This window comes from Dendrobates tinctorius, unplaced genomic scaffold, assembly GCF_039654945.1.
Source record: "Dendrobates tinctorius isolate UK_male_01 unplaced genomic scaffold, ASM3965494v1 ptg000211l, whole genome shotgun sequence".
Classification (NCBI taxonomy): domain Eukaryota; kingdom Metazoa; phylum Chordata; class Amphibia; order Anura; family Dendrobatidae; genus Dendrobates; species Dendrobates tinctorius.
Window position 1 is genome coordinate 8,305,308 of NW_027361878.1, and position 20,744 is coordinate 8,326,051.

At 43.5% G+C, this 20,744-nt stretch overlaps 1 protein-coding gene across 4 annotated transcripts in view; it reads left to right on the forward strand.

Moving 5' to 3' along the window:
• SLC25A22 (solute carrier family 25 member 22) overlaps window positions 1-20,744 on the forward strand; it is a 93,957-nt gene that overhangs the window by 48,906 nt on the left and 24,307 nt on the right. For all 4 annotated transcript variants that reach the window (XM_073554378.1, XM_073554379.1, XM_073554380.1 and 1 more), the window contains exon 5: window positions 1,034-1,124. In XM_073554378.1, the coding sequence (XP_073410479.1) occupies window positions 1,034-1,124 (91 nt within the window). The remainder of the gene's footprint in view (window positions 1-1,033; window positions 1,125-20,744) is intronic.

Genomic DNA, 20,744 nt, shown 5'->3' on the forward strand with positions numbered 1-20,744 from the left:
GTATATAATAAGGGAGGATATTAATTGATAAGGAACATCACTGTACCTAATAAAGCAGGATATTACATAATGAGGGTGGTTTTACACTTACCGCATTTTTTGCGGTCCGTTATTGCGGACAGTTTTTGCGGGCCATATCGCCGCATTTTTGTGGTGTACTGCAATAATGGGCAGCAAAAAAGGTTTGCGGATCGCCATTTTTTTCCCCAATACTATGGAAATAGTATTGGAGAAAAAAACGGCGTTCCGCAAAACCGGACGTGACGCTGCAAAAATAAACTTCGGGTTTGTTTTTACGGCCCCATTGATTTAAATGGGCGCCGTGTCTGTACGCCGTGAAAAATATCGAGCAAGCTCAATATTTTTTCACGGCCGTATATACAGCCCTCATGGCCGTACGGCACACAGCGCACCATTGAATTTTTGTGGGCCAATTTTGCGCCCCATAGAAAGCTATTGGGGCCGTAAAATCGGCCCACAAAAATACGGTAAGTGTAAAACCACCCTTAGAGACAGCACTGTACATAATAAGGCAGGATATTATGTAATAAGGGGCAGCACTGTACATAATAAGACAGGACAGCTTCTACTGGAGACTGCATGCAGTAATAATTATGTAATTTATAAGGTCATAAATAAAGAGCTCTTTGTTACAGAATTGAAATATACTTACATTTTGCAAGGCTCTTAATGAATAGGTATCCTATCTTAGTTATTATATCAGGCTCTATAGTATCCTCATATACCCATGGGTATGAACACGCATTCACCTTCTTGAAGGATATAGTATATATTGCATGTAAAATTTCAACATTGTTTTGACTTCGAATACTCCTTTAGCATGTACACTAATCTTGTTTTCTGACAGACGTCATGCACCTTTTTTTCAGGGTTACCATTTGTATGTTTATTTTATAACATATCGGATGAATTGCATCTATATCAAGCTAAATCATTCCCACTAAGCACTTTGTAGGTAAAACATATGCTGTATTCAGCCTCTCAGGAGTTCATACTTGTTCTCTTTCTCCAGGTGCTGCTGTAAATTTAACTCTTGTTACACCCGAAAAAGCTATTAAACTAGCTGCTAATGATTTCTTCAGGCACGCACTGTCCAAAGATGGGTGAGTAATGTAAAGTTTGGGACTTTAAAAAAATAAATAAATAAATCTATCCTGGGTGAGGGAAACTGCAAGGTTTTCATGGCATGGATGTCATAGAATAATAGAATGTTAGAGTTGGAGGGACCTTCAGGGTCATAGTGTTCAACCCCCTGCTCAATGCAGGAGTCACCAAACCATCTCAGACAGATGTCTGTCCAGCCTCTGCTTGAAGACTTCCATTGAAGGAGAACTCACCACCTCTCGTGGCAGCTTGTTCCACTCATTGATCACTCTCACTGTCAAAAAGTATTTTCTAATATCTAATCTGTATCTTCTCCCTTTCAATTTCATTCCATTGTTTCTCGTGTTTCCATGTGCAAATCAGAATAATGATGATCCCTCTACACTGTGACATCCTTTCAAATATTTGTAGACTGCTATTAAGTCTTCTCTTAGCCTTCCTTTTTGCAAGCTAAACATTCCCAAATCCTTTAACCGTTCTTCATAGGACATACTTTGTTGTCCGCTCACCATCCTGGTTGCTTTTCTCTGAACTTGCTCCAGTTTTTCATTGTCTTTTTTTAAAATGTGGTGCCCAGAACTGGGCACAGTGTTCCAGATGAGGCATGACAAAGGAGGAGTAGAGGGAATAATTACTACACGTGATCTAGACTCTGTTTCTCTTAAAACATCCTAGAACTGTGTTTGCCTTTTTTGCTTCTGCATCACATTGTCATCTCATATGCAGTCTGTGATCTATTAGTATACCCAAGTCTTTTTCACACGTGCTGTTGCTTAGTTCTATTCCTCCCATTCTGTAGATGTAATTTTTGGTTTTTCTTTCCCAGATCTTGCATTTCTCACAGTTAAATACCATTCTATTCAATCTATTAGTCGCTGCCCAGTCTTCAAGCACATATTCTAGTCTATATACACATAGTCCTGCATTTAATACTAAGGATGTTGCCCCTGGTTTTTTTTTGGGACAAAATACTATATGACCCAAAGAGTTCTTTTGAGCCACATAGGCTCAAGGGCCCAGGTGCAACTACAACCCCTGCACCTATTCTAGTTACACGCCTAAGCGTTGCTGTATCTCTATGCAAAAATGCAAATGTTAGGCTAGTTTCACATTAGCGTTTACAGCCGCAGCGTCAGGCTGCGCATGGCCGCTGCTAAGCCCCGCCCCCTGCTGCGCCTCCACCGGTAGCTCCACCTGCGGGCGCATGCCGCTGCATGAGTCCTGCGTCCCCTCTCTTTAGCAATTTGGTGCGGTCGGCGCAGCGTCAAAAGGACGCATGTGCTGCCAAACGCATACCTGCGCTCGGCCTGCGTCCCCAGTGCTAAAGATAGGGGACGCATGTAGCGTCATGCGCCCGTAGGCGTAGCTACCGGCGGAGGCGCGGCAGGGGGCGGGGCTTAGCGGCGGCCGTGCGCAGCCCGACGCTGCGGCCGCAAACGCTAATGTGAAACTAGCCTTAGTTGACATTGCTTGCTGTTGTTCCTATTGGTAGGTAACCTGCAGAGTATAATGAGTACACAAAATTCTTAGAAGACCTCTTTCATCATTCACATTTGAGATGCAGGTTTTGTATTTTACAGCATCTGTCACCCATTATTTTACCAATTCAGTACCAACTCTAACCATTTCAGGCTCAAAACTGCACAAAAGAGCGGCCATTTTTGTGTTTTATCTAAAACAAATATTTGTTGGCAGCTTTGCCGACCAGCATGTGAAAGATAATTAATGTGGATGAGCAGATAAAGAAATAAATTAGGGAAAACTCAGCAACAGATGGAGAGGAGGCAGAGCGTACAAGGAAAGTGGGGGCGACTGCTTGGAGAAGAAACACATACTCAGTTGATGAAGGGGGAAAATGTAGAAAAAAAAAAAAGAAAGTAAAAGTGTAAAAGAAAACATTTGCATTCTATTTAAAGGTATTTTTTTTTTGTTTTTTTTCCTCGGACAGACATGTGCATATGGATCGCCCTCCCAGGGCGGCGGGGTACTCGGTACCGGGCCCGTTGGGTTCAATGGGAGTTGTCACAGTGGCAGTGACCCAGTCCGTGGCCCTGGGCGTCCATGTAAAAGGAATAGTGTGGCTGATGATTAAAGTTTATAAGTGAATGATTCGTGACGCCACCTGTGGTGTTCGGCAATGAAGGTGTTAAGCCGACGCTGCAGACAGATCCTCTGGGACAGATGGTGGGGTGCAGTAATGATGGTGTAGCCCTCCACAGGCAGGGCTATAGTCCCAGGGCAGTGTAGATGGGGGGAGAGTGAGGAGACGTAGATAGTGCCGTGTCAGGCACAGCGATGTAGCAGTGCTGAGTGTGTTGGTGCAGGAATAACTGGAGGACACCAGGGCATGTAGTTCCAAAGCTTTACTCAGTCTGTTGTGCGTACAGGTGCCCACATCTGTGCCCAGAGGCGTATCTATTTTTCCTGGCACCCGGGGCAAGAATTTGGTTCGGCGCCCCCCCCCCCCCCCCAAGTACATATGCGACTTGCACACTTAGCCATGTACCCACAAGCTGCTCTCCCTAATGCTCTCAATGTTCAGTAAAAAACTGAAAGCAAGAAGAGAAGCTCGTTGTCAAGTATGAAAATCGCATATGAGTGAAGTGCCCGTGTGATGACTACTGAAATCTGCAGAGCTGAATCCTGACATTGCAGCTTCTGAATTCTCACAACGAATGCACTGCACACTTTTAGGATTCTCCCTTGCCAATGTACAGTCATATCAGCACAAGTATGTGATTTATATACTTCTGGCCACATTCCGACTAGACGTGCCCGGTCTCGCTCCGTTCATTTTCACAGAGTGAGGCCACACACGTCTAGTCAGCATGTGACCGCATGTATGTAAATTACCGGCACGAGAGAATCCTGACAGCGTTCAGTGGGCACTGTGAGAATTCAGAAGTCTGCAGTCACATAGAATGTCTGCAGACTCAGCACAAACCTGGACAACCCCTTTAATGTTCCTAACAAATAAAAACATGAGAATAAGTCAGTAGCACAAATAACATTTACATCCAGGTACCTTATAGATGACGTAGTCTCTGGAGTCGTTCTCCTTTTCTTCTTCTTGTCCAGACCCCATGATGAGTTTTCTCATCCACAGCGGCCTCTGTAGACTTCCATCTTCTCCGGTCTTCTGCAGCAAATCTCCACACGATGCCCTTAAAGATAGAAGTGTTATTTATAATGCTCCTAAATAAAAATGTCTGCAATATACTGTCTCCTCACACTATTCCCCTCCCTCCTCTAACATCCCTCTGTTCACCATACTGTCTCCTCATATATTTACCCCCTCACTCTCTATACTGTCTGCTCACACATACCCCTGACTCCCCATACTGTGTCCACATACATTAACCCGTTCGCTCCCCATACTGTCTGCACCCAACCCCCATACTGTTTCCTCATACATACTCTGTGTCCTCAAATCTCCCCACACACATTAAATCCCCCCATCCCCACTCCAAATTCCTCAGACACATTAAATACTCCCCATCCACACTCCAAATCCCTCAGACACATTAAACACCCCCCATCCACACTCCAAATCCCTCACACACATTAAATAACCCACCATCCCCACTACCAAATCCCCCCCCCACATTATGTACCCCCCACTCCATATTTCCCACTCATTAACCCCCATCCCCACTCCAAATCCCCCACATATTAAATAACCCCCATCCCCACTCACAAATCCCCCCCACACATTAAGTACCCCCCACTCCAAATCCCCCACATATTAACCCCATCCCTACTCATTAACCCCCCAAACAATAACCCCCATCCCCACTCATTAATTCCATCCCCACTCATTAACCCCCCCGTCCCTACTCCCAAATCCCCCAACACATTATGTACCCCCCACTCCAAATCCCCCCACACATTAATCCCCACTCATTAACCCCCCCCACACATTAATTCCATCGCCACTCATTAACCCCCCCATCCCTACTCCCAAATCCCCCAACACATTATGTACCCCCCACTCCAAATCCCCCCACACATTAACCCCCATCCCCACTCATTAACCCCCCACACATCAATTCCATCCCCACTCATTAACCCTCCACAAATTAATTCCATCCCCACTCAATAACCCCCACACTTTAACCCCCATCCCCACACATTAACCCCCATCCCCACTTTTTAACCCCCCCACACATTAATCCCCATCCCCACATCAACCCCCCCACGCATTAACCCCATCCCCACTCATTAACCCCACTACACATTAACCCCCATCCCCACTCATTAACCCTCATTGCCACACATTAACATCCCCCATCTTCGGTGGTTTCTTCAGCTCCACATTGGAGCACACTAACCACCAGCGCTGAGCGTTCACTCTGGGCGCCGGGGAGTGACGTCAGCAGCGTGATCACATGACATGTCACGCTGCTGACGTCGCTCTGGCCCCGGCGGTCAGAGCTGCAATTGTACTGGTGTCTATACAGACGCCAGTACAATTGTTCCCTGGGAGCTGGCACACGCACCTTCTCTGCGCCAGCTGTCAGCTGTGACAGCTGACACAGAGAACCGCCGACTCTCAGGCCGGGGGGGAGGCAGAATGCAGCCACCAGGGAGGACACTGTGGACCCCTGCATTAGGCGGCCTGGACTGCGCCCCCTGCCGGCTGCGCCCGGGGCAACTGCCCCGGCTGCCCCCCCCCTAGATACGCCCCTGTCTGTGCCGTGTCCTCCAGGTCAGGAGCTCAGCCAACTTCCAGGCAAGATGAAGTAATCCGTTACAACACTTCGCCAACATATGTGCCTTTCCTGAACGTCTCCCTTCTAGCGCCTATTTGAAGTACTCACAGTACTGAGTTACACTGGAGTTCCTCCTTTCAGATGTTCTTAGAACTCTACTTGTACGGCAGACAGCTGTAGCCTGCTTCGGGGACTCCTTGCTACTAAGTCCCGGCTCTCTCTCGTTGCTGTTGTGCCCCCAAGTCTTGTGTGGGAATAAAGTGGTGACAACTTCTATTCCTCCGGTGTCTGCTGCAAGACCATTAGTATCCATACAACCTTGGGGACCGGACCCCGGCCATGCACTTAGAACTTGAGGAAGGGCCTCTTTTCTAACCCTAATCCTTAGTTCTCTTCTCCTTACGTTCCGTACAAAACTATCTTTCTTATGGAGAATCAGGCTTTCTGAGTGTCTCTTTCCCGTGCCAGCGGACCCAGGTCACTGAGGTCTGTTGCAGCACTTCCTTCAATCCATCCCACTCCGGGGATCTTCTCTCACAGACTGACCTATACTTAATCATCTCCCACTCTCTTGTGCAACTAAACTCCACCCGCCTCCCAGCACGCTTCGTGTTCCAAGCAGGGAGCCACCAAAGGTGCTTTGCTGCACTACTGTGTTGTGTTGGAGTGTGGTCAGGTGTCTCCACCTTACCTGAATGGTGGGGTACCACACTTCGGAGGAGGTGCAGTACCTCTGTGGCGACTGAACCCTCAGGGGAGCCACTCATAGACTAAGATTGGTCCAAGTGTTTTGTCAGATCGGATTTTTTTCTGTGCATGTTTTACGAAGGAAAATTTATAAAACAGAAATTAAAACTTCAGGGTATTTAATTTCCTCTCTGGCAATGAGTCGTCCATGAGGCTGTATTCACACATCAGTATTTTTGATCTGTATTTCATCAGTATTTGTATGGCAAACTACAAAAGAGTGTGTCCAAAACACAGAACAGGTGTCAATCTTTCAATTATAGCTTTTCTCTGTAAGTCCACTTCTGGTTTTGGCATATACCAAATTTTTCGGATTATAAGATGCACTTTTTTCCCCAAAAAATTTTTGGGAAAATGGCGGTGCGTGTTATAATCCGAATTGTAGCTGCAGAGGAGCTTACCGTCTGTGATGGAGTGGGATTACAGGTTCGCTGCTGCCAGAATCCTGTGGAGGCAGGAGTCGGGCGATGACTGGGGGCCCCAGGCTATTACAATGAGGTATTCAGTGGTGCGGGAGCTCTGCTGACATTCTGTGAAAGCCCGAAGCCCCGCACTTTCCAAATTCTATGCAGTGGACTCCAGGAAAATGGGCGCCAGAGGCAGCGCATGCACAAACTGAGATCTCGACCGCATAAGAAAGTATGGAAGGTGCGGGGCTCTGGGGTTTCACAAAATGTCGGCGCAGCCCCCACACCACTGAACACCTCGTCGTACCAGCTTGGGGCCCGCAGCCATGGCCCATCTCCTGCCACCGCCAAACACCTCGTCCTACCAATCTGGAGCCCGCAGCTCCTGCCTCCTTGCCACCTGGGACCCCACTCCACAACCGCTGCCCCCCAAGTAAGCTACCGCAAAAGCGGATTATAACACGCTCCATTTCATTAAAAAAAACAACGTTTTTTCCTATTTTCCTCCCCAAAATTTGGGTGCGTCTTATAATGCGCAAAATACGGTAACCACTGATGAAAAACACTGACCAAATACTGACGTGTGAATAAGCCCTTAGAAACATTTTTATACAGCTAAAGTCAGAAGTTTCCATCCACTATACAGTATATAAAGACACATCTGCAAGTTTTTCTCAATATTTGACATGAAGTAAGAATAAACTTTTCCCGTTTTAGGTCAGTTAGGATTACCATAATTATTATTTGACAAGTGCCAGAATAATGAGAGCGAGAGAGAGAAAACGTTCTGTATACAATGTGTATTTCCAGTGTAAATCAAGAGGAAGCGTATTCAGAGAGTATTTGGAGTGTATGTTGGAGCAGATCTGCTTCAGGATCCTGGTCAAAAAACTCTGTAACTGGATGAAATCAGTAGCATGGATATCACCTTCACCCTAGTATGAGTGGCAAAACTATATTGCAATGAGGATGTTGCAATCGTACCGGGTCATATAGCGTAAGAAGGCCAACAGTGACTAAGACAATACTAGTGCTTATTATCCCTGCACTATGAAATCACTGTTTCTTATACTTGTAGTATAACATCAGTGTAAGTCACTCGCGGTCTTCTCAGACACAATGTTTCAGGGTGTTGTTCCTTATCTGTGCAAAGTGTTAGATCTGGTTTGGTTGGGTGAGAGGCGACTGTCCGGGATCCAAGGGGTAACGTTTCTTCTTGTGGAGAGTGACATGCCAAGCCTGTTATGCCAACATAGGGAGAATTTTAACCTTTGCAATGCTTATTCCTGTGTGCATTGTGCTTGTATTAGATGCAGTATTCCTGCATAGCATTCTATAGCAGGGCCGGTGTCAGCACCCAGCGCACCCGGGCTAATGCCGGGGCCCTGAGCAGGTGGGTGGACCCACTCACCGTCGGAGACACCGCCGTGCTATGGAGGCCAGTGCCTATTCCAGTGCCAGCGCCTGTGAGTGGGCACCCTGCCTGCTCAAGGCCCCTGTAATACCGTAGCAATACTCACCTCTCCCAGTTCCACCGCTGCGGTGTCTTCCGCGTCTCCTGACTGTGATGTTTCAGGTCAGAGGGCGAAAATACTGTCGCGTCTGAGCGCCCACTGCTTGAGCAGTCACAGTGCAGAGAGCTGGAAGACAGCGACGCTGAGGAGTCCAGAGCAGAGCAGCGGCCAGTGAGGAGAAATGAGTATTTAATTTTTTTTGTGTTTGGAGCAATATATGGGGCCCACTATACACTGGAGCATCATATATGGGGTCCATCATACACGGAAGCATTGAATATGGGGCCTAATGTATATGGCGCATCATATGGGGCCTATTATATATGCAGCATCATATGGGGACTATTATACAGTATATGGAGCATTATATGGGGCCTATTATGTATGAAGCATCATATGGGGCCTATTATATATGAGGCCTGTTATATATGGAGCATTATATGAGGCCCATTATATATGGAGCTATATATGTGGCTCATTGTACTGTATGTAGCATTATATGAGGTCCATTATTATGTATGGAGCAATATATGGGGCTCAGTATTCTGTATGGAGCAATATATGGGGCTCATTATACTCTATGGAGCATTATATGGGGCCCATTAAATATGGAACATAATATGTGGCTCATTATTCTGTATGGAGCAATATATGTGGTTCATTATACTGTATGGAGCAATATATGGGGCTCATTATTCTGTATGGAGCAATATATAGGGCTCATTGTTGTGAATTCCCTTTGTGGGCTCCCTCTGGTGGTTACTGAAGGTAGTGGAGCTGGTCAGATTGACAGAGGTGCTGCGAGTTCTCTTTCTGGGTTCCCTCTGGTGGTTACTGGAGGTAGTGGAGCTGGTCAGATTGACAGAGGCTTACCACCTAATAATGATGATGACGATTGGAGATCTGGAGTTTCTGACTGGATTATTTAAGACAGCTGACTTCCTTCAATCCCTTCTGGTGATTTGTTTCCTGTGCCTTCTGAGGTCTGATGTCTCCTACTCAGTTCCTGCATGGTTCAGCGAAGTGGTTCATTTGCTAATCTTTTTGCATTTGATCTGGTTTTGTCTATCTCTGCTTTGTGCGGGTCAGCTTGCTCCTGCTGGGGCTGTGCTGGATACCACCCATATGTTACTGCTTGTGTCAGTTTGTTCTGTCCCCTGTTATATTGGTCTCTTTTTGCTTTGCTTTCAGTATATACCAGAGTGCTGATATAGTGGGGGCGAAGTCGTGTGACTTCAGTGTTTCTTGTGCATCAGACGTGTTGGATTTTTCAGGGTTTTTTGCGTGATTGCAGACAGTGTCTTTCCTTTCCTGTCCTGTCTAGTCAATTTGGGCCCCATCATTTGCTCAGTCTATTTTTCTGCCTGCGTTTGTGTTTTCATCTTGTCTCACCCACAATATATGTTTGGGGGCTATCTAATCCTTTGGGGTCTGCTCTGGGGCAGTTTAGATTTCACCTTTCTTGCTTTAAGCTAGTTAGCTCTCCGGCTGTGCCAAGGCGTCTAGGGCATCGAAGGTATGCTCCACGGCTACAGCTAGTTGTGTGGATAGGATCAGGGGCCTGCAATCCACTTAGTTACCAACCTCTCTGGTTTTCTGGTGGCTTAGCCTGGTCCTGCTGTCCTCCTCTGTGACCCATTCATAACAGCTCATCTTACTGTATGGAGCGCTATGTGGTGCTCATAATACTGTATGGAGCAATATATGGGGCTCATTATATTGTATGAAGCACTATGTGGTGCCCATAATAGTGTATGAAGCAATATATGGGGCTCATTATTCTATATGGAGCAATATGTGGTGCCCATAATACTGTACGGAGGACTATACTGTCCAGTTTCTGAGCTATTGATATCACTCATGTAAAGTAAGAAGTGAAATCTTTGGCATTGTACTATACTTATATTTCTCCGCCATTTCTGTGCATCATGAATTGTGGTATGTGTTAAAGGGGCCACTGAGACTCTTTCCCCCGGGGCCCACGAAAACCTGGAGCCGGCTCTGTTCTTGAGACACTAGCTGTGACACTAAAGTTTATTATTCTTGTTCTCCCTGCTTGGTGACATCACTATGCTCATTACTGTGCGACTAAGACCTCGACATACCGGCCTCCCCTGCGACATGTCCTGCGTTCTGCCATCTCCTTCCACAGGAGATCTGCAGTGATTCATGCGGTAAATGGAGCTTTGCTGTAAATATTCTGCCCTATTTCACAGCAAGAATTCTGTGTATTGAATGAACAGTTCATAACTGTTTAACTACATAAACGGTTCAGTAACTTTACAAACATACAGTCATCTTTGCAAAGTTACTAAATTGTTTATGTAGTTAGTTCTGCTCCATAAACGGTCTACATAAGGCGATCACAGCGGATCGGTGGCGTGCCATTGATCAGTGGAGGACCCCTAGGTCATCGCTATCATTGTAGTGGACAAGCCGTAACCACCAGATGAAGCTCTATAAAAAAATTAAAAATAAATAAAAGAAGCAAGGGATGCTTTGAGCTCATCGTCTGTGCAATTACGTATGTAACTTTGAAAATTAATAAAAAAATAAAATGAAGCAGCGTCATCCTTCAGATTGTGGGTGCAGTCCTCCAACTCTACTGGCTCATGGATAATAATAATATATAAAAGAAAAAGAGGTCGCACTCTGTACATGGCAAAAAAAATAAGTGAAAAAAGTTTTTCATGTCCAAGGTACAGAACATTTCGGGACAAAGTGTGAACTGAAATGTTGCGTACCTTGCACATGGAATACAATTTTTTAACTTATCTTCCTCTGAAAATTAATAGATATATTATGATTTTTCTGGGGCTTTAAAGGATCAAAATTGCAAAATGATTGCAAAAAGCAAGCAACTTTGCAAACTACTACTTATTACAAATTCTTTCTATTCTCGGGAACGTAGAGCATGGTGACAATTTTTAGTATGTAGTAAATTACTTTGGTTATCACAAGGGGTCTGAGGATCTTATCTTGGTTTACTAGGCACGGAGCACACTCTGGATTCGGCCAGATTCAGCGCCCGTACGCTTCTCCCATGGTTGAGAGCAAAGCTGCCTCTGCTAAAAAGAAATGGGAAGCACGCAGTTCGGGCCAGTGGCTCAGCCAAAAATATTCAGGAGTCCACCACTCCCTGGCAAACAGAAACCCGGGAGGCAGAGGAGAGGTGTGCTCCTGAATATAGTCCTCTTCCTTTCTGAAGACGCAATTTGCATATTTTAATTCCCAGAGGAGCATTGCAGGGCTTTAAAAGTCTCCTTACGTTGCCAGGCTTGGCATGTCACTCTCCACAAGGAGAAACGTTACCTCTTGGATCTAAGGATAGTTTCACACTAGCGTTCGGAGGCAGAGCAGGGCCATCGAAGCCCTGCCCCGGCCGCGCCTCCTCCGGTCAGCTCCTCCTCTGATCGCATGACGCTGCATGCGATCAGCGTACCCTATATTTAGCATTGGGTACGCTGCTTGTGCTGGTCTGATTTTGCTGGCGCTTGCGCCGAGCGCACAGAAATGCAACACAGTGCATTTTTGTGCGCTCGGCGCAGCTCCAAAAGGGTGCAAGCGCCGGCAAAATCAGACCAGCGCACGACCAGCGTACCCAAAGCTAAATATAGGGTACGCTGATCGCATGCAGCGTCATGCGATCAGAGGAGGAGCTGACTGGAGGAGGCATGGCCGGGGGAGGGCTTAGCGGCAGCCCTGCACTGCACCTCCGAACGCTAGTGTGAAACTAGCCTAAGTCAGACGCCTCTCACCCAGCCAATGCAGATCTCATACTTTGCACTGATGAAGAGCATCACTCTGAAACATTGTCTGTAGATTGAGATTCTGGTTTGGAGTTTATGCTAAGTCATGTGGCAAGGCTCGTTAGAGGGTCAATATTGACTTTTAGGATTGCTACTTCCAATAGGTGGCATAAGAGATCTAGTACTTTTCCTCTCTGAAGAGGCAATTGGCATATTTTTTTTCCCAGAGGAGCTTTGCAAGGCTTTAAAGTCTCCTCACAATGGCATGCCAATCTTGACATGTCACTCCCCACAAGGAGAAATGTTCCTCCTTGGATCCTTGATTATAGGATCATGAGAACACTTCTTTAATATTGATGATTAATCCTTAGGCTATGTCATCGATTTTAAATTGGTGGGGGGGGGGGGGGGGTCAATCTAATAGCCCCAAAAACTAATCTGTTGATTGTAGGTGCCAGAGCTCAGCAGATGTGGCACATTACGTCCACGTAACGATGTGTAGATCTCGGTCACTTTCAGTATGATGCTCCTTGATGGTGCTGGGAGTCGGACTACTACCAATCTGAATTTGATTACCAATTTTTAGGATTGTTCATCAGTAATAAAGTCCTGGAAAGTAATTTTTACTTTAGGGGAGGTAATGTGCTTGGTGTAGGACTATGGACATTGAGCAGAGGTAGGAACACAGATCTTTCATCACTTTTGCCAAAATACCATCTATATGTAGCTGTAGCCTTTTTCTTTCAAGTGCTCATTGTAGAGAGTGCGACAAAGCAAAGCCGGAGTGGGGGGGGGGACAGATGGACTAAAAAAAATCACTGTGGCCCAATATATAAAGGGATCAAAAATTCTGGTTCTGCAACACTTCGTACCCCATTTATAGATTTATGTGCATGTAACTGAGCAAGTTTGCCATCTGACGTTTGTCTACTGTAATGCAGTCATGTGCACGGAGTTAACCCTTCTCTGACTCAATCTTTGCTATACCAGACTTTATTAAAACGTTAAAAAAATAATAATAATGGCTTCAAAATAATATTACCGGGACTTCCATATATTAACTAAAACCTTTAGAGAAATGAAGCTGAAGCCAAATAAAAAAAATCTTTATTAAAGACAATAAGCAATAAACAAAATATATAAAAAGGGTGATCACACAGAGAATGCTACATTGCTCAGAAAGATAGAAAACAACCTTTCCCACATAGACATCAACCAACAAGGGGTTAGGGGCCTAGATATGAATAAAGTGTAATGGAAATATACCTTAATTAGGATGGACCTAGTCCTAAAAAATATATACACACTAACTAATTGCTAAAGTAGTAAAATGCAGTATAAAAAGTGTGACCATATCATATATAGTACATACAATACAGGAGATATGGATTATACAATTCCTTCAATTATACTGCACTGATGAGCAAATACACTTGAGATATTAATATAATAGAAACCACATAGCAAAGTTCATACAGTATATAAAGAAATAACAAGGTGCTAGATAAAGAAAAATGCCTATTTGTGATAAGGTGTTATCTAAGCATGCTCGAGTCCCCGGTGTTAAACAGCCGCAACACATGCAGCGATTTCCTAACAAATAGGCAAACCTTGAATGTGTTGAACAGACGTGAGACATGCAGCCGCAGGGACTCTAACATATTATTCTAGCACGCCAAAGACGCTCCGTTAGCACCTGAGCATGCTCAGATAACACCTTATCCCAGCATGTTCGCTCATCACTAATGCCCAATATATCTCATAAATAAAGTACAATGCAGTTAAAGGGCTCCATAATCATAGTCACCATGGATATAAATCATATAAGGCACCATGGTAAATATTCAACCATAAATGAAACCTATGAATAAAGTGCAGGGCAGCAAAAAAGTGCACAGTGCAGTACAGAGGTTTTTTAATGGCACAACAGTCAAGCATGTTAGCATAGTGTTAACATGCCATTAGAGTGATGAAACATGGCAGGTACACGTAAAAGGATGATCAAAAAATACAACCTGAGTAAGTAGCCAAGGCCCCAACGTACGTTTCGTATCTAGCTTCTTCCTGGGTTATTAGTATCTATATAGATAATCCCCAGAAATGATATAAACCTCCGAAACTTTTATATATTCAATGTTTAAATACTACAGCGTTTCAGAGTGCAGTTTTCATTTGTTAGTTACATATAAAGTGGCTATCTTAGCTTGCAGCTGTTTACATTTGTCTTTCTGTTTGGAAGCGACGCTCAGTCTTTTGATACTTGTAGTACACGCCTTCTGACCGAGCACTCCACCCATCAGCCGATCGCGATTTTAAATAGACGTTGATACTACCTGCCCATACAATTGTAGGAGAAGTATCATGTTAGGTCAGGGTCCCAACAAAGAGGTATGCCTTTTCTCTGGCTGTTGGGCTTACGTGAATTGGCCAATTTATGCGCTAGGTGTCTTCATTTTTTAACTTATTTTCTACAGCAGTATTGCAAGTCCAGTTTTATATGTTCAATTTTTACATACTACAGTGTTACAGAGTGCAGCTTTAATTTGTTAGTTACCAAAAATAGCATTATATAAAACCCTATGGGGATCTAAGTTTGGTTCAGTATAACATAAGGAGGACCAGACATTGCAGTCACAATGTTTCCGTATGACGACCATATGAGACTGGCCTTATAGTCAAATAAAATGATGTAGGAACATGTTGTTGGCACATGGAAATGAATTTGACCTTCCGGGCACATGGCTATTAATTACTTATGGCTAATCACAAACAATAACCAGCAATAGCACAAAAAGAGGACTTGAAAATCCTTCAAAAATAATTCAAAAACACAGCAAAAAGGCAGAGATGCTTACCTACCCAGGCCTCCAAACAGGGTGAAGTGGACCCATATAGTAAAGATGGTGGGAACACAGGTGCAAGAATACCGATGAGACAACCGCTCACATGCTACCAATCCATGGAGGGGGCGGCTGCTTGGTATATAAATGCACAATGAAGGCTTGTATGTGGCACTGTTCACACTATGGTAATGCACAGCATCCAGGTTAACAGCCTATTAGTTACTCCCATACCATTAGATCAGGCGGGTTGCTCAGCGCTATCCAGATGCATCAAATGTGAACAGACACCACAGTTTACAAGACCGAATGGGCCCAACTGCACCCTGAAAAAAGTCCAAAAAATACATATAAAAAATGTGAGGTATTAGTTAATATTTTGGCCAAAATATGTAAGCTGGTAACCCATGTCACGAGTCCCCACACTTAGGAGTCCTAACACTAAACAGCAATAGCACAAAAAGACGACTTAAAAATCCTCCAAAAATTCAAAAATACAGCAAAAAGGCAGATTTGCCTACCTGCCCAGGCCTCCAAACAAAGGCACTATCAGAGTACAGTGGACCCATATAGTTAAGATGGCGACAACACAGGTACATGAATATCGGTGAGATAACCGCTCCCAACATACCAATGCATGGATGGGGTGGTTGCTTGGTATATTAATGCACAAAATATTAACTAATACCTCACACTGCACCCTGATAGTGCATTTGTTTGGAGGCCTGGGCAGGTAAGCATCTCTGCCTTTTTGCTGTTTTTTCCAATCACAAACAAATAACATTTTATTGGTTTTTGACTTTAGAAGCCCAGTCAGACAGTACGGGTCCTAGAACTGTAGCACAGATTGGGCAGCCACCTGCTTCAAAACCAGCTAATAAGTGGGAACTATTCCATCGATTAATCCAGCTGAGAATAGATTCTGGCCGCATCCTCGCTGAGAAGCTCACATGGTGTCACAATAACTCAGCCGTAAGCTCCTTAGAGAGGCGGCACGTTTTGGAAAATAACATTGACAATGTGTTTAGACACACCACATTTAATGCTGGCCTAATTCCCACACAGATACCTCCTGGACACTTAAAAGAAGCATTTACACCAAGGGGAACAGACTTAGCCCGTTCCCTTAGTGCTTGACTATTCTGCGGCCATGTTCGTAGTAGCATAAATACCCACAAAACATGCAGTGGCAGGGTACATGGTGACATGGCCGAACCTGTTCTGCGCTGGTCAGAGACTTCCATCAGAGAAACATTGCAGAAGCGCCACTGATTATGATGGCGTCCATCGTAGCTAGGATTGTGTCTAACCAACCTTGGCCAAGAAAGACTTAACATGTTGGCACCCCTGGCCCGGCCGCAGCATCACAGACTTTTCTCCCTCTAGACTTTCCCTAGCTGTGCTGACGGTTATGTCATGCCTAGTGTTGAACGATACCGTCCGATACTTAAAAGTATCGGATCGGAATGGATCGGCCGATCTAAAAAAAATATCGGGTATCGCCGATTCCGATACCGGAAGTCCCATTCAAGTCTATGGGACTTCCGGTATCGGAATAAGAAAAACCCTATTTTTGCCTTGTACAGCCTCTCTGGGGTCTGTACGGGCCTTTCGGGGGTCTGTGCGGCCTGCCGGGGGGCTGTGCCAGCCTGCCGGTGGTCTGTGCAGGCTCCGGGGGTCTGTGCAGCCTGCCGGGGGGTCTGTGCCGGCCTGCCGGTGGTCTGTGCAGGCTCCGGGGGGTCTGTGCAGGCATCGTCCGATGGGACTACAAGTCCCATCGGGCGATGCCTGCTACCATGACAGTGACTGACACATTAGCCAATGATGGGACAGTAGTAGTCCCATCATCCGGCTAATGTGTTGAATGTAAAAAAAAAAAAAAAAAAATACATGCTACATACATAATACATATATACTACATGCATGCAACATACATACAACATATATACTACATGTGCTGGCCTGCCGGGGGGCTGTGCCGGCCTGCCGGGGGGCTGTGCCGACTGCCCGGGGGTCTGTTCGGACTGCCAGGGGTCTGTACCGGCCTACCGGGGGGCTGTGCTGGCCTGCCGGGGGGCTGTGCCGGCCCGCTGGTGGTCTGTACCGGCCTGCCGGGGGGCTGTGCAGGTTGCGGGGGTCTGTGCATGCATCGTCCCATCGGGCGATGCCTGCTACCATGACGGTGATTAACACATTAGCCAATGATGGGACAGTAGTAGTCCCATCATCCGGCCTATGTGTTGAATGTAAAAAAAAAAAATACATACTACATGCTACATACAACATATATACTACATGCATGCAACATACATACTGCATATGTACCACATGCATGCAACATGCATACTACATATATACCACATATATACTACATGCATGCATACTACATATATACCACATATACCGGGGGTCTGTGCCGACTGCCCGGGGGTCTGTACTGGCCTGCCGGGGGGCTGTGCCGGCCTGCCGGTGGCCTGTACCGACTGTCCGGGGGGGCTGTGCCGGCCTGCCGGTGGTCTGTGCCGACTGCCCGGGAGTTTGTGCCGACTGCCCGGGGGTCTGTGCGGACTGCCGTGGGTCTGTACCGGCCTGCCGGTGGTCTGTACCAACTGTCCGTGGGCCTGAGCGGCCTGCCGGGGGTCTGTACCGGCCCGCTGGTGGTCTGTACCGGCCTGCCGGGGGGCTGTGCAGGTTGCGGGGGTCTGTGCAGGCATCGTCCCATCGGGCGATGCCTGCTACCATGACGGTGATTGACACATTAGCCAATGATGGGACAGTAGTAGTCCCATCATCCGGCCTATGTGTTGAATGTAAAAAAAAAAAAAACTACATATATACTACATGCATGCAACATACATACATACAACATACATACTACATGCATGCAACATACATATATATACTACATGCATGCAACATGCATACTACATATATACCACATATATACTACATGCATGCAACATACATATATACTACATGCAACATGCATACTACATATATACCACATGCATGCAACATGCATACTATATATATACCACATATATACTACATGCATGCAACATACATATATACTACATATATACCACATATATACAACATGCATGCAACATATATAATACATATATACTACATGCAACATACATATATACCACATGCATGCAACATGCATACTACATATATACTACATGCATGCAACATATATATAATACATGCAACATACATACTACATATATACTACATGCAACATACATACATACTACATATCTACCACATGCATGCAACATACATACATACTACAAGCAACATGCATACCACATGCATGCAACATGCATGCTACATATATACCACATATATACTACATGCATGCAAAATACATATATACTACATGCATACTACATATATACTACATGCATGCAACATACATATATATACTACATATATACCACATATATACTTCATGCATGCAACATATATATATACTACATGCAACATGCATACAACATACATACTACATATATACCACATGCATGCAACATGCATACTATATATATACCACATATATACTACATGCATGCAACATACATATATACCACATATATACCACATACATGCAACATGCATACTATATATATATATATATATATATATCACATATATACTACATGCAACATACATACTACATACATACTACATATATACTACATGCAACATACATGCATGCAACATACATACATACTACAAGCAACATGCATACTACATATATACTACATGCATGCAACATACATATATATATACTACATGCATACTACATATATACCACATATATACTTCATGCATGCAACATACATATATACTACATATATACCACATGCATGCAACATGCATACTACATATATACTACATGCATGCAACATATATATAATACATATATACTACATATATACCACATGCATGCAACATGCATACTATATATATACCACATATATACTACATGCATGCAACATACATATATACTACATATATACCACATGCATGCAACATGCATACTATATATATATACACCACATATATACTACATGCATGCAACATATATATAATACATATATACTACATGCAACATACATACTACATACATACTACATATATACCGCATGCAACATGCATACTATATATATACTACATGCAACATACATACTACATATATACCACATGCATGCAACATGCATACTATATATATATACCACATATATACTACATGCATGCAACATGCATACTAAATATATATATATATATACCACATATATACTACATGCATGCAACATACATACATACTACATATCTACCACATGCATGCAACATACATACATACAAGCAACATGCATACCACATGCATGCTACATATATACCACATATATACTACATGCATGCAACATACATATATACTACATGCAACATGCATACTACATATATACTACATGCATGCAACATACATATATATACTACATATATACCACATATATACTTCATGCATGCAACATATATATACTACATGCAACATGCATACTACATACATGCAACATACATACTACATATATACCACATGCATGCAACATGCATACTATATATATACCACATATATACTACATGCATGCAACATACATATATACCACATATATACCACATACATGCAACATGCATACTATATATATATATATATATATATATATATATATATATCACATATATACTACATGCAACATACATACTACATACATACTACATATATACTACATGCAACATACATACATACTACATATATACTACATGCAACATACATACATACTACAAGCAACATGCATACTACATATATACTACATGCATGCAACATACATATATATATACTACATGCATGCAACATGCATACTACATATATACCACATATATACTTCATGCATGCAACATACATATATACTACATATATACCACATGCATGCAACATGCATGCTATATATATACCACATATATACTACATGCATGCAACATACATATATACTACATATATACCACATGCATGCAACATGCATACTACATATATACTACATGCATGCAACATATATATACTACATGCAACATACTACATATATACCACATGCATGCAACATGCATACTATATATATACCACATATATACTACATGCATGCAACATACATATATACTACATATATACCACATGCATGCAACATGCATACTATATATATACACCACATATATACTACATGCATGCAACATATATATAATACATATATACTACATGCAACATACATACTACATACATACTACATATATACCGCATGCAACATGCATACTATATATATACTACATGCATGCAACATATAGATGATACATATATACTACATGCAACATACATACATACTACATATATACCACATGCATGCAACATGCATACTATATATATACCACATATATACTACATGCATGCAACATGCATACTAAATATATATATATACCACATATATACTACATGTATGCAACATACATATATACTACATATATACCACATATATACAACATGCATGCAACATATATATAATACATATATACTACATGCAACATACATACTACATATATA